This window comes from Temnothorax nylanderi, unplaced genomic scaffold (assembly GCF_030848795.1).
Source record: "Temnothorax nylanderi isolate EJ_2023f unplaced genomic scaffold, tnyl_v1.0 TNYL_tig0105_pilon, whole genome shotgun sequence".
NCBI classification, from domain to species: domain Eukaryota; kingdom Metazoa; phylum Arthropoda; class Insecta; order Hymenoptera; family Formicidae; genus Temnothorax; species Temnothorax nylanderi.
In genome coordinates, this window is record NW_027249167.1 from 263,381 (window position 1) to 289,140 (window position 25,760).

Below are 25,760 nucleotides of genomic sequence, written 5' to 3' on the forward strand. Positions count from 1 at the left end.
GGAGTAAAGTTTAGGTACTAATGAAGGGTAGGATTGTAAAATAATTAGTAATAATTGAAAAAAATGTAAAAATGCCTAACGAGATATCTGTATCATATATCTGTCCTGGTTCGATTGCTGTGTAGGAATCAGACAATGTAGCCAACCCCGAAACTGCCCACAACTGCGTGCGCCATCGCGCCGTCTCTCGCAAGATCCGTGAACTACTGCTGTGACATGATTGCTGCTCTGCGTGAATATTTTTGTGAAAAATATACACGATCGTTTCAAAGCTCCCATTTTTATTCTAGGCTTTCGATCTCAATTTCAAAGGTACGTTATTGTTTGTGCACGTCTTCTGAAGTGCGGGAAAGTTTAATTTCGTACATATTACGTATACAACTGTTTATATTAGAAAATAAGGTTATGAGGTGACAGCATTTTAAAAATTTTTTCAATTATTACTAATTATTTGACAATCCCGCACTTCATTAGTACCTCTACTTTACTCCTGTAAAAGGATTTTGCGATCTGTAAAGCCGTTTCAAAATAGGAGCTTTGACTGTTTTTGTCGGTAATTTGAACGGCTTTAGCATCCCCTTAAGAGCCACCGCACAAGACTCTCGTATGGTAACATAACGTAGATCAACGCACAAGAAACGTATAACGCCGTTACGGCCGTAATCAATACGTTTCTTGTGCGTTGGCTCACGTTACGTTACGCTACGTGACTATACGAGAGTCTTATGGTGCGATCCCATGGTACGGAACGTATGCGCAATGCGGAAATGGCGGAATAAAGTCTGTCCAATCGCAGATATTCCGCCAGTTGCGTTCCGCTGAAATATAATTTGCCGTGTCCCATGGAGCGGAATTCGCGGAAGCGCAATTGACTCTTGCCAATCACAAGATTGTTTCCCATAGATCCTTTCATTGTATTTATCGGAACAGTGTATATTATTGGCACGTACAGACTACGCTTCCGCATTTTCCGCTCCATGGGACACGGCAAATTAGATTTCAGCGGAACGGAATCACACGTACATACATACATGCAATACATCTGTCACATTAACGAATTCCCATTCATAACCAACAAAATTGTCACCAATTGCCACCAAAGCCAAAAATTTAAATAGTTTTTAATAATATTCTTACGGATCTCGGTAATTATTCAGTTTACACCCCTCACCTCCGATTTTGATGAACTTAGGCTTAATCGACGCGTTTTTGTACGAAACGAAAGAATCTGGCAGAAAAAAGTGTCGCTCTGCCTCGCGACGCGAGATATTAAACGTTAAAGTTGACAGGAATCAGGTTATGATTCCCGTCATACCGACGAGATATCGCAACACTGAACATGCCCTGCGGCCACATACGCATGCTCAGTGGCCGCACGCGCATGCTCAGTGGCCGCACGCGCATGCAAAACTGCGCCAATTTTAAATATGATGACTGGTCAATCATGCGGAATAATCAAGCGTCTTAATTCAAGCAGTTAGGTATCACGCTGGGAGTTTGTTTAGTTTTATTATGCGGGGGAAGGGGCACCGCCGCAGGCACAACTTCTATAAAGCAAAAAATCACAACTTCACACGTGTGTATGCCCTGCTTTATAGAAATTGTGATTTTCGTTAAAGCAGAGCACACACACACGTGTGTATGCCTGCTTTATAGAAGTTGTGATTTTTTACATAGAATTAGCCTGCGGCGGAACCCCTTCCCCCGCATAATAAAACTAAACAAACTCCCAGCGTGATACCTAACTGCTTGAATCAAGACGCTTGGTTATTCCGCACGATTGACCAGTCAATAGTCATCATATTTAAAATTGGCGCACTTTTGCATGCGCGTGCGGCCACTGAGCATGCGCGTGCGGCCACTGAGCATGCGTATGTGGCCGCAGGGCATGTTCAGTGTTGCCAGATCAGGGGATTTCCCCCTAGATTTAGGGTTTTTTAAGTCGCATCAGGGGACAAACAGGGGAAAAGTTTTTTGGGGGTATTTTTTAGGGGATTGTAAAATTCTGGGAATTTTTTCGTTATTTGTATTAAAAAATTGCAAAATTGCAACTCCAAACGTGCTGAACTGGAACTAATGAGACCCCACCCTCATTGAGCAACACATATTAAGACAGCTTTTTGTATATATATGTACACATAGGCTGCGGTCCATTTGACGCTACAAATGCTTCGAAGCGTTCTTCTCCTTCTTTCTTCATTGAAAGAAAAAAGAAAAGGAATGCTTCGAGGCATTTGTAGCGTCAAGTGGACCGCAGCCATAAACAAATCTTATATCAATATAGTATTTATTTATATAAATACATTTATTTATTTATCTAATATATAGATAATATTTAAGTTTACGTCTAAATAATGCTATAATAGCTGCATGTGGATTAGTAAAATATTAGTTAGAATAAAACGAAAAATACGTGACTTATATAATAAAGGCTCTGACAAATATATCTTTGAAAAATTAATGCATGACCCTCGTCTTTAGAGTACTTAATGTTTCTTATTCGCTGGGTAAAACATCAAGTACCCTAAGATCGTCGTCATTTATCATGCCATATACTATTTCGGAGGTAAACCGTTTCAGCATAGCTACTGTAGGTTTAAACTCAGAGCATTTGATACCGAGGGTGCAACGAACATGTAAAATTGCTTCGACCATCTTAACTGACATTTTGTTTCGTAATTTGTCCTTGACAATATTTACAATAGAAAATGCGCGTTCGACTGCGGCATTTGAGAAGGGTAAACTGAGCAGCCCGAGAACGAGCTTCGATATATTTCCATATCTTTTATTTCCTCCCGCATCCGTAAGCTCGTTGATCTCTGCCCAAAACGTCTCAGTGCTGACAACTTCGACAACTTCAGCCCTATGAAGTATGTTCCACTCTTTTACAGTTGAACTGATATCATTGCACAGACTATGCTTGAATTTTGCCGCAATATTCGTGATATCAGCTTTTACCTGTGATGATGCTGATTGTGGCGAAAATGTCGATATTTGGTCAAGAATTTTTATATTGTCGGGAATTCTCTTTTGTAATTCTGATATGAGAACGACCAAGAAATCTTTACAACGTTCTTTGACTTGCGCAACTGATTCTTGATGAATTTTGCCAGTTAGGACGTTGAATTCATATCCAAAATTTATGCACTCGGGGGACATACAAAAAGATTTAAAATCGAATTTTGCGAGATCGTAATGCGATATTTTTTTTAGTTGCGACGGGACGACGAGCATTTGGAGAAGTGAATATACAGCATCGTTTAAATCTTTAAACAGTTTGACCGGGTCAACAGAATCAGATTGAAACAATCGGTTTAGCTCTATGATGCTTTGCAGCGTCGTACTGAGAAAAGTCAAATACAACTTGTTTTCAGGCGTCGAGAACATGCTGTGTAGTTGAGAAGCCGTATAGCATCGCTCCTTGTTGCTTTCAGTAATTTTAAAATGTAGCTGAAGTGCGTCCCATTGATCGAGAATAACATTAACAGCTTGGAGCCTTACCAACCATCGAGTATTCGACAGTTTCACGATTTTCTTAGGTACTTTATCCTCGAGAGTACGATAAATCTTCGCATATTCGATTTGCCGTTTGGTGCTGATAGAAAACCACGTGTGTGTTTCGCGGACCATAAAATCGAGATGCCTTGGCAAAACTTTGCAAGCCTCCTCGGCTGCGAGATGTAGCGAATGACATATGCATTTAATCACCATAAGCTCAGGATTGATGTCCCGCAATATCCGTCATTACTGAATGATGTATGCCTACATTCACGCTGGCTCCATCAACCCCTAGACCTATGAGCTTTTCTATTTCTAAATTATCATTTTTCAGTTGCTGCAAGATTGCTGTGGCAATAGCATCAGAAGTCCCTGCTGTCATCTCAACCAAACGATAAAAAGTCGTCACAATCTTTTTCTTCGATTGACTGAAATATCGGATCATGAGGCACAGGATCTTCTTCGTGTCGATTGTTGTAGACTCGTCGATAATCAATGAATAGTGTGCTTTTCCGAGGTCCTCGAGAAGCTCTTGCACGATACATGGTGATAAAATATTTTTTATCAAAGCCGTGCATTTCGTTCGGTGCAGCTTTACGTCTTGCAAAACTTCAGAATCCTTGTCAAGATCCTTAATCACGAGAGTGAGGTGGTCAACGGCTTTAATGGAAGAATGCTGTGCCACATAAGCAGCAATTTTCAATTCTGCTATTTTTCGTTTTTGTGACAGAGTCATCTTCGCAAACTTGTCAATCGGCGGTATCTGTGCAATGATGTTTCTATTTTTCAGGCTTTGCTCGTGTTTCTTCGACGTAGCATGGTCTGTCAATCCCTTTTTATGCGCAGCGAGAATCGTATTGCAGAAAGCACAAAACGCTTTACAAGAATCTCCATCAGGAGATGGTTTTAACCAATCTATATAATTAAAAAAACACAGGCGACTTAGACATTATGGGCCGATTTCACAGTCTCCGATTAACTTGATCCTCCGATTAAACTCACTCTTCGTCTCTTTCTAGGGGGACAGTTAGAAAGAGATGCAGAGTGAGTTTAATCGGAGACTGTGAAATCGGCTCTATCATTCAGGAAACATTATAGCTAAAAATACAGCGAATTCAAAATATTATACTTTATTCAATGTATATAATAATTATTTGTCTAATTAGATTAGGTTAGATTTACCTTTGAAGGTTAATTCTAACTCCCAACTTTTTACGTATTTTTGTAAATACTTTTTCGTTTTAGTTTTCGGCATTCTGCAATTTTTTGCACTTAAAATAATCGCTTGAATTAGTTTTAAGAAAAACTGAAAATAATGAATTTTTGTTCGCTATTATGGTAATTCTAGAGACCCTTTAATAAGAGTCTGGCCATCATCACGTATTTCGATATTTCGATTTCAAGCATTATGATTGGTCCGCCATTTTTTCTCTAATGACGTAGTAATATGACGTGATATCATGCGCAGTCCATACTATATGTCGATGATCTAACCTCAGTCTGCATCGTGGAATCAGTGTCGTAATTGAAAAGAAAGTTATACAGATTATCTATTAGAGGATTGTTATATTCAGATTATTAGGTAAGTATTTTTAATTTTACATTATTGTAAAATATCTGTATGAAACAATATAACCTTACGTTTAAGATATAAATTAAACTTACTGTCATCAGTAATAAAAACTTCAAAATTAATTATAAATTCATCCAGTATGTATTACATGTAATAGTTTAATAATAAATGTTATTTTTTCTGATTTATCTATAAATCATTTATGTAGTTATTGAATATTTCAGCAACATGACTGGTTGTGTAGCTCCTGACTGCACAAATTCTGACGAAAAGGGATTTATAATGAAAATTTTTCCCCGAGATCCAGTTCGGCGTGCTCAATGGGCAGCAAATGTTAATAGAAAAGAGTGGATACCTACTGAAAGATCATTTCTTTGTGAAGTATGTTCAGGATTATTTATACAATTGATTATTTATACAATTATTTATACCTCATGAAGCATGTTTTTATCGTGTGACTCTAAAATGAAATATTTAAGATTTTACTATTTATTATTTCAGGTACATTTCGCACACGATATGTGGGAAAATAACCGAGTTGACGGAAAAAGAAAGCTTAAGATAAATGCTGTGCCAACGATATTCGGAAGTAAAGCCAAGAAGATCGTAAGTTCTAAAAATCAAAAGCATGATATAAGAGGCAGATGCAAATTTATGGAAAAGCATTATATATTTATTTAAAAATTGTAAATTAGTAATGGTAAATCTTAAATATTTGATTTCAGAAAAGTCACCGTGAAAACATGAGACATACTTCACTGAATGATGAGGTAGGCTGTGTTAACGAACATAATGTACCAGTACAAAGTATTGTACCAGTACAAAGTATTGTACCAGTACAAAGTATTGTACCAGTACAAAGTATTGTACCAGTACAAAGTATTGTATCAGTACAAAATGAAGAAGAAAATAACGATTGCGAGAATGAACTGCAATTAGAAAGTGCCAAAAGTAAAAAAGAAAATAGTGAAGTTAAAAACATGTCGCGTACAATAAAAAAACAGAATCAAATTATATGTGAACAATCACGTATAATTAAAAAGCAGAATGTCAGACTAAGAAAATTTAAAAAATGCTTGCTTACTGTACGACATGACTTAAAATTGAAAAAGAAACAAAAAGAGCAATCTAATTATGCAGCTCTGTTAAGTAAGCTACAAGAAATCTTCACTGACGATCAAATTGCAGTTTTAAAGAACAATAAAAGAGCAAAGAAATGGAGCAACAAATCGATCATGAAAGCACTTCAATTAAGGTTTTCTTGTGGCATCACCGGTTACGAAGAACTTCGTCGCCAGAAATTTCCTTTGCCAGGACTTAGAACGTTACGAAGAAAAATAGAAAATTTTAAATTTGAAAGCGGAATTTCGGACGATATTTTCAATTTTTTAAAATTGAAGGTGTCGAATTGGAACGAAATTGATAAAGAATGTTGTTTAGTATATGATGAAATCAGCATTTCATCAGGAAAATTTTTTGATAATTCTTCTCAAAGTTACATTGGTGATGTAACTTTACCAGAACATACAGGTATAGCGTCACACGCTATGGTATTTATGTTATGCGGTATTGCATGTCGTTGGAAACAAATTATTGGTTATTTTTTTACAAGTGATGGGTTTAATGGCGCTATATTGCAACCAATAATAGTTGATATACTTCACAGAGCCAACTCAATAGGTCTTACCGTAAATTCCATTACCTCCGACATGGGATCTTGCAATCAGGGTTTATGGAAAGCGTTTGGGATTACGGCTGGAAAGTACACCAAATGTATAAATTATGTCACACATCCAGTTGACTCTAATCGTAATTTGTATGTTATCGCGGATGTGCCCCACTTATTAAAAAATTTAAAAGCGTGTATTTTAAATAATAAGTTCCTCTTACTACCTAAAAATATTGTACGTAAATATAATTTGCCAACAGATATGGTACAAGCAAAACACTTCGAAGAAATAATTTTAGCACAAAAAGAACTTCAATTTTTATTAACGCCAAAATTAAGTATAAACGATGTCAATACGAAGAATAATTTCGATAAAATGCGCGTCAATAAAGCGAAAAATTTATTGAGTCATGAAATGAGCACTGCTTTGGAGTTTTTAGCCGATGAAAATTCAAAACCAGAATACATTGCTACAGCATTTTTTGTTAAAATGATAGTAAAATGGTATACGATTATGACTTCAAGGCACTGCTGCATTTCTTTGGGTACAAAAGACTTGGAGAAATATAAAGATACTGTTTCATTTTTAAATGAAATTATAGAGATATTTAGTAATCTTCATATTGGTAACAAAGGAGATTTTAAACCTGTTCAGAAGGGAGTTATTATTTCAACTAAATCTATTTTAGAATTGGCAGATTATCTGTTTCGTGAGAGAAAATTTCAATTCTTACTGACAGGTAGACTTACGCAAGACTGCGTAGAGAATCTTTTTTCTGTTCTTCGAAGTAAAAATGTTACATTAAATGCTTTACAATTTAAAAATAATCTTAAATTAATTGCCACTTCTTTATATATGCGTTCAATTTCTCGAGCTAATTACGAAGAAGATGATGCGCGATATGTAACAGGTTTCCTTGATGTAATTGCTGAACACAAATGTGAGTCTCGTAATGAATCAAATGCCAATCTATCGTACGAACCAACAACTCAGGAAGTAGAAGAATTGAATACTGTAGAATGTAATATTTTATATAGTATCGCTGGATACATTGTAACAAGCATTAAAAAAAATACAAAACTTTGTAAGCATTGTATTGGAAGTTTAGGTTCTACTCATCGAAATTTGTCCCAATATGCGAGATTAGTACGATTGCGAAGTTATAAAAACAACACATTGTTTTATGTAAACAATCAAACATTTCAGTTATTTAAAAAAATGGAGTATATGTTTAGGCGGTATCAGAAATCGTGCAATAACAATCGTGGTTACAAAAACTTTTTAGTTGCTACATTTTTAGATATTTTGAGTAACAGTCATATTTTGTTGTGTCATAATTTACATTTAAAGATAGCAAATAGATATGCAATTTACAGAATGAGGATAGCGAATAACAAAACAATTGTTAAACGTAAATATTATGACAGTAAGTCAATGGCGATGCACAGTGCAATAAAATAAAACAAATTGTTACATTTTATTCTTTTAATTTATTCCCTGATCATCGAATGGTTAAATTTTCACTTTGAGGTTATAGTGATAATATAACGTACTCGATTTCCTGACTCGGAGTCGGGTCTAGTCAGTAAATTGAATACGTTTATAATTATACGCATGCTCTGAAGCTACCCCCACTTAGATTAGAGAAAAAATGGCGGACCAATCAAAACGCTCTAAAATCAGATTTCTGATGGCCAGACTCTTATTAAAGGGTCTCTAGGTAATTCCCCTCGAATATGACATCTGGTGAAAAAAAGTAATGTTGGACATGGTAGGTAGTACAAGAGACAGACCAGAAGATGTCGCAGTTTAATGAACGCCATTCATAGAAGCGATTGTCTACATATGAAATTGGTAGGAGTTGTTAGGGGATTTTTAGGGGAAAACGAAATATATTTAGGGAGTCGTCACGCGAATCATCTGGTAACACTGGGCATGTTCAGTGTTGCTACATCTCGTCGGTATGACGGGAATCATAACCTGATTCCTGTCAACTTTAACTGTTAATATCTCGCTTCGCGTGGCAGAGCGACACTTTTTTCTGCCAGATTCGGTCGTTTTGAGCAAAAACGCGTCGATTAAGCCTAAGTACATCAAAATCGGAGGTGAGGGGTGTAAACTGAATAATTACCCGGATCTCTGTTGAGATTCTGATATTTTGTCTTTTTACACTCGCACACAAGGACACAAGTAGGCTTCCGCAGTTTCCGCACGTATCAGTGCGGATAAAATAAAAACTTGCGGATAAAAGTCGGCGGAACGAACGTAAAAGAGGTCGAACCAATCACGAGCGTTCCGCCAATTCCGCATTGCGCATACGTTCCGTACCATGGAATCGCACCATTATGCGGTGGCTCTTATGAATACCGGCCTATAAATACGGGCTTATGCACAAAAATGTAGAGCTCTAGATGCGCTACAAGAGTAGCGCATCCCTTCCACAAACCGGACCTAAGGCCGGTCTGTGATGGCTTCTGCCATCGACATATAATAGGCTGCGTTCGGGGAGCGCGCTATTAGCGCTATTGCATCATTCTATCTTTATCGCTCATCAGGTGTAAAACAAGGATAGAATAAGCAAATAGCGCTAATAGCGTGCTCCCCAAATCCAGCCATAGTATAGACTGCGCGATCACTACATAAAAGCCTTCAAAAAGTGTCCGGAGAATTAGACAAAGAGGGAACGAGGTAGAGGTCAATTGCTCTCTTTTTCTAATGCTTCTATTGGTCGCTTTTATCCCCACCCAGAGGATGTAAGGAACGTATTGCAAAGACGATGAACCCATTTCTTCGTTTTATAAAGATTGTGTTTATCGTCAATTGACGTCGTACATTAATTCTGAAAAAAACATTCTTTAAGTATGGTGTTCACGTGTTTCATCTGCAAAAAGAGATCAGACAAATCGCAAGATTTGTCGTTTCATCGGTGAGTAATAGTTTGTAACTACAAATATTATTAGATTATTACATTAAACAATTATTAGATTGGGTTATGTATCACGCATGTGACACTTTTGTGAATTTTGGGTTATTTTTTGATTGTAGATTTCCGTCAAACTCTATCGCTCGACAACAATGGCTAGATATTATCGGAAAATCGGAAGAAGTCATAGGAAAAGCAACAACCATTTGTTCGAGACATTTTGACACTAAATGTTTTCGTTATGGGCTAGTCGACGGAAGAAGGTTTCTGAAACCAGGGACTAAACCAACTATAAATCTTGGTATAAGTGCTCCAATAAATATTCCGAACACGACAGAATTTTCTTCCATACAACCCAATAATATCCCAACCAATGAACCAGCATTGCGATCAAGTATTGAAAAGTTGGCCACATCAAATAAGTAAGTATATTATGTATTTTATTTTAAGTTTTTAAATATTTTTGTTTATGTAGTATTAGACTTAAATAATATATGATTTTGTAAATATGTATGTATAATGTTTTATAGGCGGAAACAAGAACCACCACTGACTGAAGTTATTGCTGCAAAAAAGATTCGACTAACTGATCTCACATGGGAAGAACTTTCCGAGTCATCAATGCGAGGAAAAGCTTTGTGGAACGCTGCAAAACAAGAGCTATTAAATAAAGAAAAAAAGATTGAGTGCTTACAGCGTAAAGTTCGATGGTTGAAACAGAAGGTTTCGAGCTTGAAATTGTTGACAAAACATTTATTTAAGAAGAATTTAATAATGGAAGATGAAGTAAAACTCTTACACGTAAGTGATATAGAGGATTCTGTTAATGAACGCAATGAATAAATTAGTACATTAATTATTATATAAATATGAGATATAAATATGAGAATAACACAGGCCAACAAAAAAAGAAAAGTTGTCTGTGGCAGATCTTGGTGCCTAATAATAATTATTGAATTTTACAATCTCCTGCTCATGTGAACTATATGTCATACTATATGTCGATGGATTGGCTGGACGGAGTCTTAAGACTGCTTTTGACCAGACTTATGCTGGGTCTACAATGCGAGTCGCAAAGTCGTGAGTCGCAAGAATTGACCAATCACAGTCGATTATTATGAGGAAATTCGACTGTGATTGGTCAATTCTTGCGACTCACGACTTTGCGACTCGCATTGTAGGACCCAGCATTAAGGGTCGACAGGAGTAACAATACCGACCTCTGTCGGGTTGCTTAGCTGCGATCCGTATTTTATTTATTATAAATTTTTTAAGAGCCAAAATGGAAAATCCGGCTCTGTAGCGGGTTGCGGCTGATCTTACTGATTAAAACGAGCATAAGTTTAATGAGATTCGTTAATTAATTTGGCTAAAATTTGGGAAAAACCGTTTCAAAGCAGCTTTTCAGGCCTTAATCAGTAAGGGTGCCGTCCCATGCAGGACGGAATTTCGGAAAACGGAATCTCGGAATCATTCTGATTGGTTAGCCCCATGGGGCACAGTACAAGCCCCATGGGGCTAACCAATCGGACGGCATCCTAAGATCAGCCGCAACCCACTACAGAGCCGGATTTTCCATTTTGGCTTTTAATTAAATTACGAATTAGTAGAATGTAGCCAAATATCGAATGAATCTTATTCCATTTAGGATATTTTTAATCAGTAAGCTCATATGTAGTTCCCGAAACAGCCCGATTTTGCATTTTTGTTCTTAAACATTTATAATAAATAAAATACGAGTTAAAGTGTGCACTTAGTGCATAAAGTGCACTGCCGCTATAGGAACCCCTTAAGATGATCTTAGATATAAGATCCGACTATGAATACCGCCCTTAGAAACAGACGAAGAATGAGTTTTCCGAAACACATTCAATTTTGGGGACCAGGCATTAAGCATGGAGTACACACTTCTGCATAACGTATAATACATAACGCATAAGAGAAACCAACCAGAGACCTTCATTTCTATCTCCACGATGAAAGTGAAGGACTCTGATTGGTTCATTCCCTTATGTGTTTGCATTATGTGTTATGCAGAAGTGTGTGCTCCCCGCTTTAAGGTGGAAGCACATAAAATTGCAGGAGCCATGAGCAGAATGCAGAAGCCATATGCGCATGCGCTATGGTATCTGCATTCTGCCCATGGCTTCTGAATTTTCAATCTACATAAAAATACATAAGCATAGTTTATGTAGATTGAAAATTCAGAAGCCATGGGCAGAATGCAGATACCATAGCGCATGCGCATGTGGCTTCTGCAGTGACTTCTGCATTCTGCTCATGGCTCCTGCAATTTTATGTGCTTCCACCTTTAAGGTCTATCCAGACAAACTTGCATAGGTGCATAACCATCTGCATAAAGAAACGGATTGGTCTATTTCCTTATGCACATGCATATGGACCAATCAATTCTCTTATGCTTATGTTTATGCGCTATGCAAGTTTGTCTGGATATACCTTTAAAGGCCATCGCACACAAAATTACATAGGCTGCATAAGCATAGCATAAGACCGCTGGACCAATGAGCATCTTATGTAAATCAATATGGCGACTTTATGCTAGATGCTCATTGGTTTAGCGGTCTTATGCTATGCATAGGCTGCGTAAGCATAGCATAAGACCACTGGACCAATGAGCATCCAGCATAAAGTCGCCATATTAATTTATATAAGATGTTCATTGGTCCAGTGGTCTTATGCTATGCTTATACAGCTTATGCAATTTTGTGTGCGATAGCCCTTAATGACGCCGTCTGTACATACATACATACATTGTCTGCCATACTGCAATATAGCATATATAGTCGTATAATAATACGCGTAGTTAAAAAGTTTGGAGTAATAAAATTTATAAGACAAAAACATTCTTTATTTAAGGAATACATTAAGTTCAACTGTTATGTAAAAATCAAAAATCTCAAACATGAATCTCTATAGTGCCATAAGTTAAAGTATGTAAATCAATCTGCATCAATCAATATCTCCAATTTGGAGTAAATTGTTGGCTTATGCTCCAAGCGTAACAGACTAATATCAATCCTAGTTTAACTTCAAAGTAATTTGTAGCAAGGACTTAAATTCGTTAAAAAAGAATCATGGACAACAACATCCAGAAAACTAATTCAGTCCAGAAATTGATGGTAAGTCGCATCTATTTAAAATTAAGAAAATTCTTCTATATTTTACAACAATTTTCATTTTTTAAGGATAAAGAAAGGCTAGCGACGGATGATATAGACAATCTCTCAGAGAAGGGGAGCGACAGAAAATGGGAAAAGAACAAAAGTGTTTATCCAAAAGTAAAAAAATGAGATAGTAAACAAAGTAAGTTTGTGTTTTAATTCTTTTTCTATTTAAACTAGTTTTGCGAATCATTTAATAAAAAAATGTATCAAAATTTAATAAAATGTTACATTGAAAACATCAACAATTACATGATTACACAAGAAGCTCGCAAAACTGTAGTTTAAATAGAAAAAGAATTAAAACACAAACTTACTTTGTTTACTATCTCATTTTTTTACTTTTTGATAAGCACTTTTGTTCTTTTCCCCTTTTCTGTCGCTCCCCTTCTCTGATTGTCTATATCATCCGTCGCTAGCCTTTCTTTATCCTTAAAAAATGAAAATTGTTGTAAAATATAGAAGAATTTTCTTAATTTAAAATAGATGCGACTTACCATCAATTTCTGGACTGAATTAGTTTTCTGGATGTTGTTGTCCACGATTCTTTTTTAACGAATTTAAGTCCTTGCTACAAATTACTTTGAAGTTAAACTAGGATTAATTTTAGTCTGTTACGCTTGGAGCATAAGCCAACAATTTACTCCAAATTGGATATATTGATTGATGCATTCCCATACAGCATGGAATATGCAAGAAATGTGCTATAAACAATCTATAAATATTTTAATATTCCACGGGTCATTCAGAATATTCTGTAAAAGTTCTATAAATATTCCATGAAATTTTGTCTATTCGGAATATGCATAGAATATTCTACAAATATTCTAATAAATGTAGTATATTTAAAAAATGCATAGAATGTTCTATAAATATTTTGACAAATATAGAATATTTGGAATATTTACAGAACATTTTGTTAATATTCTTAAACATTTATAACATGTGCTATGAATATTCTGAGAAACTTTTCTAGAATTGCTATGAATATTTCGATAATAATCTGTGAACATTGCGATGAACATGAAATATTCAGAATATTAATAGAATATTTTTTACATATTAGTAGAATATTTTTAAAATAATCTATAAACATTTTAGGAAAAGTATTGAAAACATTCTAATTATTCTAGGAATATTTAAAGAATATTTTGGAACATTATATAAATATTCTGGAAAACATTAATAAAAACTTTTTAGAAATTTTTCTGCAATATTTATAGAATATTTCGTGATTTTCTTGAAGTATCTACAATATGTTATGCATATTTCAAGAATATTTTATGAATATTCTGCAAACGTTTTGCGCATATTCAACCCTAGAACCTCCATAACGATCGAGATAATAAGAAAACAAATATGATAAGTATCTGTCAACCGTAGAAATCAACATTAATAAAAATTTTTTGGAATAAATATAATTATTTCAATGGAGTATCTGCACAAGCAGGTATGTATCTATACAGGTAGAAAGTTGCCACTGGTCTCCCGTAAAATTTGATAAAAATTTAGTATCTACGTTAATCGTCGTGATTACTGTAAGCGATTTACCACATACTACGTTTACGCGAGCTTTACTTCTGTAGTAACTTACGATAATTTCTTCGCGTAAACAGGATTTTTCTTCGCGTAAACGGGATTTTGTAGTAACTTACGATAATTTACTTCGCGTAAACGAGTGATTTATCGTAAGTTACTACAGAAGTAACGCTCGCGTTAACGTAGTAACAGTCTCCCCTCTAACTTCGGACCTACCCATACAGCACAAAATGTTTTTAAAAAATATTTCTGAATATTTCTATAAAAATATTACAAGAAATATTTTAAAATGGTTTTAGGAATATTTTCAAAAAGTTAAAAAACCTTTTGTGATAACATTTTTAAGAATATTTTAAGAATCTTTTAAAAATATTTATAAAAATGTTCTTTTTTATCACCCAGACAATATTTTCTAAAATATTTGAAATATATTTTTAAAATATTAATTTAAATCTATATATTTATTGTTTTATAATCTCGTTCTAAAATATTTAAAAATATTTTAAATTTATTATTGGTTCCATAATCTTTTTTTAAATATTTTTAAAATATTATGAAATATTCTTAATTAAAAGATGCATAGTAGCGCATCTTTCCGTGCTAGTTTGGAACGAAGCCGCTAGGCGGCGCATGATGGTAAGACTAACTCGTAAGTAAATTTCAGTTGAGGGCTAATATAAACAGGTCTCTGGCGAAGCAAGAGTATGACATTCGCAAGATATGTATATTTTTCAAATATCAAGATGTACCTATATTATTTTACAGATATTAAAAAAATCTTTCAAACATGAAACACACAATTATTGCTGATTGGGTTAAACATATTTTATTTTTTGAAGTAATATTTCTAAAAGATTTTACAAAGATTTTATAAATATTCTCGAATAATCTACAAATGTTTGTAAATATTCCCAAATATATTAAGAAAAATGTCTGTATTCCAAGATTGTTTTAATAAATTCACAAATATTCACAAATATCCTATAATTGTTTTATAAATGTATACAGAATATGCGATACCCCATTTTTAATGTTCCTAAAATAATCTATAAATGTTCAATAAATATATTTTGCATATATAAAAAAATTATGGATTATGCGGAAATATTTATAAAACATTTGTAGATTATTCGAGAATATTTACAGAAATTTCTAAGGACATTCAAAGCGGGACATACACGTTCTTTGCACATTTATAGATCATTTATAGAAAATTCATGAATATTCTAAAGAATATTTATAGAACATTCATGGAATATTTTATGCTGTATGGGTTGTAATTTACATACTTTAACTTATGGCACTATAGAGATTCATGTTTGAGATTTTTGATTTTTACATAACAGTTGAACTTAATGTATTCCTTAAATAAAGAATGTTTTTGTCTTATAAATTTTATTACTCCAAACTTTTTAACTACGCGTATTATTATACGACTATATGCTATATGGCAGTATGGTAGACAATGTATGCACGTACAGACGGCGGGGAGCACACACTTCTGCATAACTCATAATGCATAACGCATAAGGAAACGTGATAGAAATATTTTACTGAAATTCTCTCTCAATTGACCCCATTTCATTATTATTCCGTAAGTTTCACGATACCTAACATAAAAGAAATTTTATTATTACTTTTCAATAATATAATTTAACTTTCCTTATATTACACAGTATCCCAGATAACATACAATATTGTATAAATATGTTATGCAGCGTCAAATATTTTGTTAAGAGAATATTCTCAACGAAATCATCTATAAATGTTAATAGAATATTTTCGTTTTAAAGAATGTTCTATAAATGTACTGGAAATATTATAAAATTGTCAGTAGAAATATTCTGTTAGTATATTCTATAAATATTATAGAGTGTAGCAAAACTAATCAAATTAAGCGGCGAAGTCGAACTACTGCAGCGCCGCACCACTCCGCGAGCACGTACTACGTACTAGAAACAATAATAAAGAACGCTCGCGCGCTGTGGAACGCTGATCGTTGGGCGCCGTGGCGTGAACAGGTCTGTTGTAACGTAAAGTAGGTATAATTTGCATCTTATGCATTTTTCTTGTCTCTTGGCGTTTTCGACCGAGGTGGATTTCAATCCGGGTTTCAACGAAATCGAGCATTTATTCGTCAACGCGGGCGAATTGACCAGTAGATGCTCGATTTCGCTTGTAACTGGTTGAAATCCGGATTGAAACCCACCTCGGTCGAAAACGCTATCTCTGAGAAAATAATATACTTTTTATATTATAATAATTTTATATTTTTATTCAGATCCAGATCGAGTGATAAAAGTGTGCAATTAGGCGTCTGCGACTACACAATCATTTATAGAGGTTATAAATTTTGTGTTTAGATAAAGTTTATATATATTTACGTTCATGTATTACTATAACATAATAAAAATATGTGTTATAATAAACGTACAGAATTTACAATTATATATAATGTTATTTGTATAATTTTCCATCATATAATCAATATTTATATACAATCTAAATTGTACAGCGTGTTTTAATATTAAAAAATAGATTGAAAGAATATTCTGTATTATATTCAAGGAATATGAAAAGAAGCTTTTTAAAACTATCTGAATAATGTTTATAGAATGTTCCAAAAATACGTCATCCAAATCGTACAGCAGATGTTTATGCAAATATATATTTTAGGAAAAAAAGTAAGAAAAGGTAAAAGTGAGAATTAAAATGTTTTATCATATATACCTATATACCATATATATATATATATATATATATATATATATATATATATATATATATGATAAAACATTTTAATTCTCACTTTATATCTTTCCTTACTTTCTTTCCTATCAAAATATATATTTCCATAAACATCTGCTGTATGATTTGGATGACGTATTTTTGGAACATTCTATAAACATTATTCAGATAGTTTTAAAAAGCTTCTTTTCATATTCCTTGAATATAATACAGAATATTCTTTCAATCTATTTTTCAATATTAAAACTGGTTCCATTTTGACATTCTATAAAGCTTCTTTTCATATTCCTTGAATGTAATACAGAATATTCTTTCAATCTATTTTTTAATATTAAAACTAGTCCCATTTTGACATTCTATACATATTCATAAAACATTATTTCCATCTTATTAGCATATTGTGGGAATATTCTAATATTCTCGAAAAATATTTATAGAATATTCGTAGAAAATGCTTGTGTTATCTGAGATTACATTACATTTCATAAGGAAAATTATTATTTATTTTGAAATATATTTAGTAATTTTTAAATAACTTTCATTTCATTTTTCATCGATTTCATAATATTTTCAGCAAAATATTTCCATCAAAGCCACCCACTGAAAATAAGCCTTGTGTCCATGCTAGAAATCGCTCCGATCTTATTAAAAGAAAAAAAATAATTGTCTGCCAAATATATTGAGGTCTGAAAAAGCGATATTACCACAGTGGTAATATCGTTTCTTCGTCATTGTCGATAGTTGATAAAATGGGAAACATCCTTATTTAAAATTCAATATTGCCGTTAACAAAAAAGAAATCGTTTACTTGTTAATTAATTTTTATTAAAATAGAGTAGTTTTCCAAACAATAAAATATATTTCGACACTTTATCCAAATGATTCTGGAGCGATTGGATAAAAAAAATTTTTTTAAACTATATGGCCTAGTTTACATCGATCACTTGATACGCGTATTAAATAGTAAATAACTAGTAAATTAGTTTGATTATTGGCTGATCACTTCAAATATACTAATATAGGCCTATGTCTGCCAACTATACGCTTATTATAATTGATTTTCATTGATTTTCTATTATTATATGGTTTTCCAAACTCTAAAAAGTTTTTTCAAAATTTCTCCAAATGATTTCCAAACGATTGGAAAAGATAATTAATAAATAATTTTTAATTTGTTTGCCAACTATACGTTGGTGACTGCACCCTTATAATCTGCTCTACAAAAATGGGCGCAGTAACACTGCAGTAACGCCATCTCTCGGAGACTCCAGGAAGAATCTCGGACTAGGCTGATCGCGAGATGATGGCGCACGGCGTCACCCAGCCGGCAGCGCCGTTACATAGCGCGACGTCCGCAGGCCACGAGAGGGACGGCGCGTCGCGATTGCGAGCCCGTCGGCAGTGAAAAATGGCCGGAGCCAGCGACTGGTTTAGCATCGGCAGCACGGTGCTCTGTAAAACCTGCCATGAAAAGGAGATAGAGGGTGAGGTGTTGGCGTTCGATCCACAAACCAAAATGCTGATACTAAGTATCCTTTTCTCGCGAGAATGGCGCCGACCGTCTGTGGCGGCAACGACGATGACGGCGGCGGCAGCGGCAGCGGCGAGGGGCCCGCATGTGCTTCCGCCGCGCGAGGACGCAGTGTAAATAGCGGGCGTCGTGTCTCGTGCCGCGTGTTACCGCCAAGCTCCTCGGCGACCTGGCACCGCGAGTTCGACGTCGCGTTCGCCGTCCACGTCTCGCGACTCGTCCGGAACAAACGTGGCAACTCGATCGCGCGGTTCAGATTCAGGTTAGTTTCGTCTCTTTCACCGTCAACCATGCTGGTTTATCTACCTGCGTCTGCCTATTCGCCCGCCTGCTCGCTCGCCGCTCACTGTGCATGCACGTTTTGTTATCGGACACGTTTTGCACGTCATCGTTGACGTGGTGCTCGCGACTCGCGGCGTTCCAGGAGTTTCGACCGATCTCGAGAGCACATGATCGCACGCTCGTCGTCGACAGTTAATGTCCTGGTTATCATGTCTTTTGTATGGTTTTTGATCGGCGATCAGATATATCAGTAATATAACATCGGTCACTGTTGATTTTAACGACATTGAACGTCTTAATTGTATGTTGGAGCATTCTTCTATTGGTAAACAGAAAATTCACAAGCCTGTGACGAATAGTCTATGATACAAATTGTACTAGTTGTGATCATATTTATGGGAATAAGTATTCTAGAATGCTCCAATACTCCAGAATTCAAAAATTTCTGAGCTATTGTTTGATTACAAACCAGGTACTCAAATTTATAGAAATTTACTGAGATCTAATCATGAACGTTGACATTTATTTGTTACACATATCCGAAAGGATAGTTTTCCTTAACAGTGACTTCTTAGAATCACCATCGTCGAGTGGGAGACCCTCGTTAAATGATATACATATAGTAAATTTATCCCTCGTGTCCAACGTTCAAGTGACACGGGAAGTTAGTCCTACTACCAGTGAACCACCACAGAGCCTTAATTTACAAAGGCTAAACACGAGAGTTCGTAATCAGATCGATGAGAAGAGGAGACTGGTAATGGCTCTGCAGGCCGGAGTATCTCCAGAGGGACAGAAGCTCTTCATCGCTATCTCGAAAACTATTCAAGATATTACGTGGAATGGAGCTAATATTGTTGTATTTAATAATGTCACTATTAGACCACCATACAAAGTGGACAATGTTCATGGAAACACAGAATCTGGTGCATATAGACATGTAAAAAAAGTGGTACGTATCAATGCAGGAAATGTTTAAGTTAGCAATCTTATATATATATATATATATATATATATATATATATATATGTGTATATATATATATGAGACTTGCAACATACGGGTTTCTTAATTTCTTAGTTACTTTTTAAACTCATTTCTTTCAATAAACACTTTGGCAATAGAACTCAAATTCAAAGCATTTGTCTAATGACCGTCCGATACAGTTAAACTCTTTAATTGAAACATTCTGAAGAAATTTAAATATTTTAAATTAAATTAACATTTTATTTCCTTCAATTTTCTTACTAAATATAGTATAAAAATATATATAACAAAATGTAAATATAAAATAAAGTAACAAACAAATTTTGAATGAAAGACAAATGATTATTTCGGATTTATCTCTTTATTGCATTTGTATTATCTATCTCGCATTCACGCATTCTGTTTATCTCACAGGTTGAGAAACACATTAAAGATACATTACAAGCACAGCAACAACGGGATCAACAGCAACAACAAACGCAGAAGGGCGGTGAACTGCAATAAGAGTCCAACAAGGCACTACGTCATCAAAGTCGCTAGCATATTTTTGAACAAGTTTCAGTGACAAGAAATAAGAAGGGAAGAATTAACAGGATACCGAATAAGATAGCCCGACTGCAAAGAAATAATTTAGATAAGCCTATCGCGGATAATCGGCATATCTTCGAGCAAGTTCCAGTCGTTTGTTCAAATGAAAAAAAGACAAACAAGAGCGCAGATTCGACACGGAAATTTCACATCGACTTTAATCAGAGTATTGTTAACAGTATCGCATGTGCAGCATTTTATAAATACAATCAGACGTACAATTCGTAAAATTATTAGTCACCAGCCAAAAAAAAAACCGAAAAAGCGAATGGGCCGACTAACTGAAGTTTAGTATCCATCAACCGGTATTACCATTATCGGCATTACATTCGTACGCGATGTATACTAACGGCGCCGAAGTGTGTGCTATAGTTTAATTCAAGGTCGGTTTGTCGGTCATCGACGAGCGTATCTTAGCGTGATTCGATTCTCCATTTCTAAACAAGAGCCTTCGCGTCCACGAGACACGATGTACACGATTCAAGTCCGTATGAAGCGGTCCGAGCTTTCAAAATCCAAAAGAAGGCGAGCGCGTCGCGTGAAAGTAGGATAAAACGCACGGTTGCCGATACCTGAAGCACATCGTAAACAGTCCCGATCTGTGATCCTTCTCGGCAATAAATCGATTTCCTATCGTGGCAATACGTTGTATATTGCGATAAGGAAGGGGACCATCCCGCGACTCTACGTTTCATTCAACAAAAGAGATGTAAACCGCGATTGTATTGCCGACGTGAATTGATGCACGAAGGTCTCTCCACGCGTCGCCTTCGAGATGAAATCTCACGCCTTTCGCCCGCGAGATGCGTTCTTTATCGCATTTACTGTGAAGAGCAGGAAGACTCCCAATGTAGAAAGCGGACCATCCGCCAACAAACGCATCGGTAATTCGTGCCTCTTATCCTAGTTTCGCCGAAGCGAAGCGCGCACGATCAATTCGATGATTCCCATTCCCGTTTCGAAGCTCGCTCACGCGAGCGATTCCACGATATTTCCCGGCGACACTGCGAACCTTTCGTATTGACCGACAGAAAAAGAAACCGCGAACATCCGCGACTCATCATATGCACGGGACGCCTTCGAGAACGACATCTTGGGGTGTCTGTCGCGTAGAGTCGAGTGTTGCCCGAGAATGTAATTTAGAAAGGGGCAAAGCTCTCGGTCCTCGCGAAGAACAGGATCCTTGGGAGACGAGATCGAGCTCATCCCGTGTCAATTTAATTGCCATTCGAATGGAAAGACAATGAGAGTGAGAAAGCAGGCGTAGGAGATTGTAAGAAGACGAGTTACACGAAAAAAAGACATAAATAAATGTAATATAAATTCTGTAGTCGTGGGCTCTCTTTCTCTCTCTTTGTACCGCTTGCGGTCGCCTCTTCCTTAGCGAGCGAGCGATCAACCGATCGTGTTGTCTCGCGACTATCTTTTGACAACTATCGCGAACGCGAACAACTCTTTTGACGAAGTAGTGATCTAGTAGTGTATAGATATCTGCGTAACGAGGATTTTTACCGTTTTTAAACGGTAAATAGACGGAAAACACGACTACGAAATGCGACTACGGAGTATAGCTAGCTTCAGGATGCACCGCGCGGTGATACGCTCGGAGTTTACTCCGCGTTTTCATCCGTTTCCTCGATTGTTTCCGAGACGTCGCCCGTTGATTTCACGCTCGCGGACAGGTCGTGCGTCACACGGGCGATCCGGGCGGCGGCCTTAAACTTTATCACGGCCCGATGTTTCTCGGTCTTCTTCTTCCACTGAAACAGAAAATATGCGTCATAAACCGATTGGGAAGAAGGCCAGAACAGGCCAGAACAAAATGAGATCATATCCCTTGATCCTCACACGGTTTTAGCCGCTTCTTCTTTGATTTGATGATCGCGGTTTTAGCCGCGCATGTGCAGTCCCTTTGTGCCATAGGCTGCGGTCCGATTCACGCTCAGCGCTGAAAGCATCGCTCTGGCCGGTATTCAAGTATTCAAGCCGGTATAGTCGATTCTTATATTTAAGCCAAGTCGGGGACTACGACCGTCGTATATCGCTACGCCATGTTACGTGCTTTGGCCCTAAAACTTTGTTACGTGCAAGCATCATTCTGTCTTCGTTGCACATCGAATATCAAACGAAGATAGAGGCCGATATTCATAGTCAGATCTTATTTCAAGACCGTCTTAAGTAATGTCTTAAGGGGTTACACCACTGTAGAATTTTCAAAAAAACGAAAAAATTTTTTTTTGCTTAAAAGGTGTTTTAGGGTCTTAAAAATGATATACTAAAAGATAAAGGGCCGCAAAAATGTCTAAATGTCAAAATTTTCAATTCTGCCGCTCCAAAATCAATATCTAGTGGAAAATTAGTATTAGATATTGCCACAAATATTGCTACTTGTGTGTTCAATGACGGATTTTCCTCAATTTTGCACGTAATCGACACTATGGGCATGACAATTGGCCCAAACAGCTACAATCTATGCATGGAGGTGGACGCGGAGCGCATCAAGAAAGCGGAAGAATCGTTGAGTGAAGATGCAAGAAAGGCTCGAATCGACTTGAAAGCCTTAAGAAAGGAAAAAGAGGAGGAGGATGTCAATCTAGAAGGCCAATTGTATGGTGCAGGCATCGCAGATTAAAGGTATAGAAGAATATAATATGATTTTACAGTACTTAAAACTTTAAACGCGTTTTTCTCGAAACTACTTTTTTTGAACTGGCCGGAAACATAACTCGAACAAATCTTTACCGATCGATCTGAAAATTTAACAGTATATTCAAAATTGCTTTCTCCAGCGACGTACGTAGGATTTTTTTTTATATTGCATATTTTTTTTTTTTATAAACAATTTTGTGACGATTTTTTTCATGAACTTTTAAACTTTTTTTTTTGAAGTGCACCATTTCGCGAAAAATCAATATATCGAAAAAATCCTACGTACGTCTCTTGCTGTTGTTCTATAGAATCGAAAAAACTTTGGTTTTTTGTTCCAGGTCAAAAATTGCGGGAGTTAGGTTTCCGGCCGTGGACCCCTTCAAAAAAAAAGGCACCGACGGAGAAATGCTGCGCAGCCGCCATTTTGTCATGAACGAAGTTGAAAAAAATATATTTTGTACTTTATTACTAGCATTATAAATCCCATTTTGCAGAATTTCGATTCATCTCTTTATTGCGCCAAAAAAAATTCCCGAAATATTCCCTATTTTTTCATGCTCTACAGTGGTGTAACCCCTTAAGATGCTAATACGGGTCTGTGATTGGTTCACGACATCTTAAGACGCCAAAAAGCTAAACTGTGTTTAGCTTTGACACTCGACGCTCGAATTCAGCCAATCCAGTAGTTAGGTTATATTTCGCGTCCCTCTGAATCTATCACGTGACCAGATTTGACGCTCGAATCCAGCGTCGAGCGTCATCGTGAAATCGCACCTTTTGGGCCAAAGCACATAACATGGCGTAGCGATATACGACGGTCGTAGTCCCCGACCTGACAGATCAGGATACGCCAAAGGTTTGTTCGCGTCGCATACTCCAATAAACACCAAGAGCACTTGGATCACGGATAAAGGGTGGCGATTGGAGCAGATGAGTTTTTGGAGTGCGTTGGAGTCGGTTGGAGTGATTAGGAGCATGGTGGGGCATGCAACACGAACAAACCTCAAAGCTTGTGCGTTAAGACCATTGCACGTAACAAAGTTTTAGGCCCGGTCTACAATGGATGTTGTAAGTCGTGAGTCGTAAGAATTGACCAATCACAGTCTATTATTCTTCTTGCGGTCGAAGAATAATTAACTGTGATTGGCCAATTCTTACGACTTACGACCTACAACATCCATTGTAGACCGGGCCTTAGTCATAATCGTAAAGCCGTAATCAGACTACGGATTGGGGTTGAGATTGGATTGAAATTTAATCAATCAGAATAAAGAAAACTAACTTCAAGTTTAGTGAACTTTGCTCTAATTGGTCAAATTTTAATCCAATCTCAAACCCAATCCGTAGTCTGATCACGGCTTAAGGCCGTAAGAAAATAGACCAATCACAGTCGATTATTCTCCTTGAGCTCGAAGAATAATCGAGTGTGATTGGTCTATTTTCTTACGGCCTTACGATTATGACTACAACGCTGTGAGCGTGAATCGGACCGCAGCCATAGATGTTGGGACTTGGGTGCGATCCACTTGACGCTCCAAACGCTCTTGGAAACATTTTATCCTTATTTTTATCAAATGTTAAACAAGGACAAAATGATGCAGATGCTTTCCAGTTAACGACACAAGTCGACACAAACGTCACTCTGTCTTTGTTACTCACTAGTAGACTAGTAGTCTACTCACTGTGTAGCCGGGCCTTAGGCCCGGTCTACAATGGGTGTCGTAACTGTCGTAAAGTCGTTAGTCGTAAGAAATTGACCAATCACAATCGAATTTGAAGAGAATAATCAACTAATGATTGGTCAATTTCTTACGACTCACAACTTACGACAGTTACGACATCCATTGTAGACCGGGCCTAAAAGCTTAATAAGGCCCGGTCTACAATCAGTAGTATGTCGGAGTCGGATGTCGCAACGTAGCCGATGGTCCAATGAGATAATTTCTTTTTCGGAAACCAATTTTCCTCATTGGACCATCGGCTACGTTCCGACATCCGACTCCAACATACGATAGCCCGGGAGCTAGCGACAGTTTTCGTGAAATCATTTCTATAAAGCTAGATTTTTTTCCCAAGAAAGTTTAGATAGTATCTATGATAAAGGTGCAATTCTACCAATCTATAAGTGTTGAAAAAATGAGTAAAAAATTGAACAACATGTTGCAAAAAGTTGCATAAATGTATTATATCTACAAGATTGAAATTTTACATACTCATAGATGACATAAAAACATACCGGAAATTAATATTCTACCGCGTCGGAAGCGTTGCCATGTCAGGTCTACCACCCACGCAAAGTGTGGAAAAAACAAACATTTTTGACTTATATCTACAAGGCTGAATTTTTTTTCTGGAATAGTTTATTATATAAGACATCCAAAAAATACAGTCTACCGATCGTCTCATGTTGCTAAAGCCTCGGTAGACGCAATGGAATGCAAGCGTGTGACCGCGGCCGCTGCGCTCCGGGCCATTGCAATTCGCGGAGAAGTTTTGCATTTTCCGCCGCGGAATATTAATCTACAAAGCTGATTTTTTGTCTACAAACAGTTTATGCACTATTTTGATTAAAAATCACATTCTACCTCAA

At 36.3% G+C, this 25,760-nt stretch overlaps 3 protein-coding genes and 1 long non-coding RNA gene across 5 annotated transcripts; 2 read left to right on the forward strand and 2 right to left on the reverse strand.

Moving 5' to 3' along the window:
• Positions 1–3,715: 3,715 nt before the first annotated feature.
• LOC139775800 (uncharacterized) lies at positions 3,716–4,836 on the reverse strand. The gene is made up of 2 exons (XM_071712076.1): positions 4,681–4,836; positions 3,716–4,413 (listed from the first exon to the last, which is right to left on the reverse strand). The coding sequence occupies exons 1-2, from the start codon at positions 4,751–4,753 to the stop codon at positions 3,716–3,718; spliced, it is 771 nt and encodes a 256-aa protein (XP_071568177.1). The 5' UTR covers positions 4,754–4,836.
• A 4,393-nt stretch (positions 4,837–9,229) lies between these two features.
• Positions 9,230–16,833, forward strand: LOC139775777 (uncharacterized). 2 transcript variants are annotated; one of them, XR_011718926.1, is made up of 5 exons: positions 9,232–9,667; positions 9,787–10,086; positions 10,195–10,465; positions 16,258–16,423; positions 16,667–16,833. XR_011718926.1 is itself a non-coding variant. In XM_071712046.1 (4 exons), exons 1-4 carry the CDS (start codon positions 9,603–9,605, stop codon positions 16,339–16,341), a joined length of 720 nt encoding a protein of 239 aa, XP_071568147.1. In that variant the 5' UTR covers positions 9,230–9,602; the 3' UTR covers positions 16,342–16,833. The 2 variants fall into 2 exon arrangements, 1 of the variants encoding a protein (XP_071568147.1); XM_071712046.1 differs by having other exon boundaries at positions 9,230–9,667; positions 16,258–16,833.
• Positions 16,834–18,468: 1,635 nt separating this feature from the next.
• Positions 18,469–21,851, forward strand: LOC139775806 (protein LSM12). The gene is made up of 3 exons (XM_071712083.1): positions 18,469–18,662; positions 19,522–19,898; positions 20,348–21,851. Exons 1-3 carry the CDS (start codon positions 18,542–18,544, stop codon positions 20,435–20,437), a joined length of 588 nt encoding a protein of 195 aa, XP_071568184.1. The 5' UTR covers positions 18,469–18,541; the 3' UTR covers positions 20,438–21,851.
• On the reverse strand, positions 20,276–24,039 carry LOC139775808 (uncharacterized). The gene is made up of 2 exons (XR_011718941.1): positions 22,372–24,039; positions 20,276–22,281 (listed from the first exon to the last, which is right to left on the reverse strand). It is a non-coding gene; the product is annotated as an uncharacterized lncRNA (long non-coding RNA).
• Between the last annotated feature and the right edge of the window lie 1,721 nt (positions 24,040–25,760).

Coding starts and splice junctions, on each gene's coding strand:
- LOC139775800 (XM_071712076.1), bottom strand. CDS start 4,753: ATGCCGAAAACTAAAACGAAAAAGTATTTACAAAAATACGTAAAAAGT. Junction 4,414..4,680: donor GTTAGAATTAACCTTCAAAG/GTAAATCTAACC, acceptor TTAATTATATAG/ATTGGTTAAAACCATCTCCT.
- LOC139775777 (XM_071712046.1), top strand. CDS start 9,603: ATGGTGTTCACGTGTTTCATCTGCAAAAAGAGATCAGACAAATCGCAA. Junction 9,668..9,786: donor CAAGATTTGTCGTTTCATCG/GTGAGTAATAGT, acceptor TTTTGATTGTAG/ATTTCCGTCAAACTCTATCG. Junction 10,087..10,194: donor AAGTTGGCCACATCAAATAA/GTAAGTATATTA, acceptor AATGTTTTATAG/GCGGAAACAAGAACCACCAC.
- LOC139775806 (XM_071712083.1), top strand. CDS start 18,542: ATGGCCGGAGCCAGCGACTGGTTTAGCATCGGCAGCACGGTGCTCTGT. Junction 18,663..19,521: donor AACCAAAATGCTGATACTAA/GTATCCTTTTCT, acceptor GTGACTTCTTAG/AATCACCATCGTCGAGTGGG. Junction 19,899..20,347: donor ATAGACATGTAAAAAAAGTG/GTACGTATCAAT, acceptor TTTATCTCACAG/GTTGAGAAACACATTAAAGA.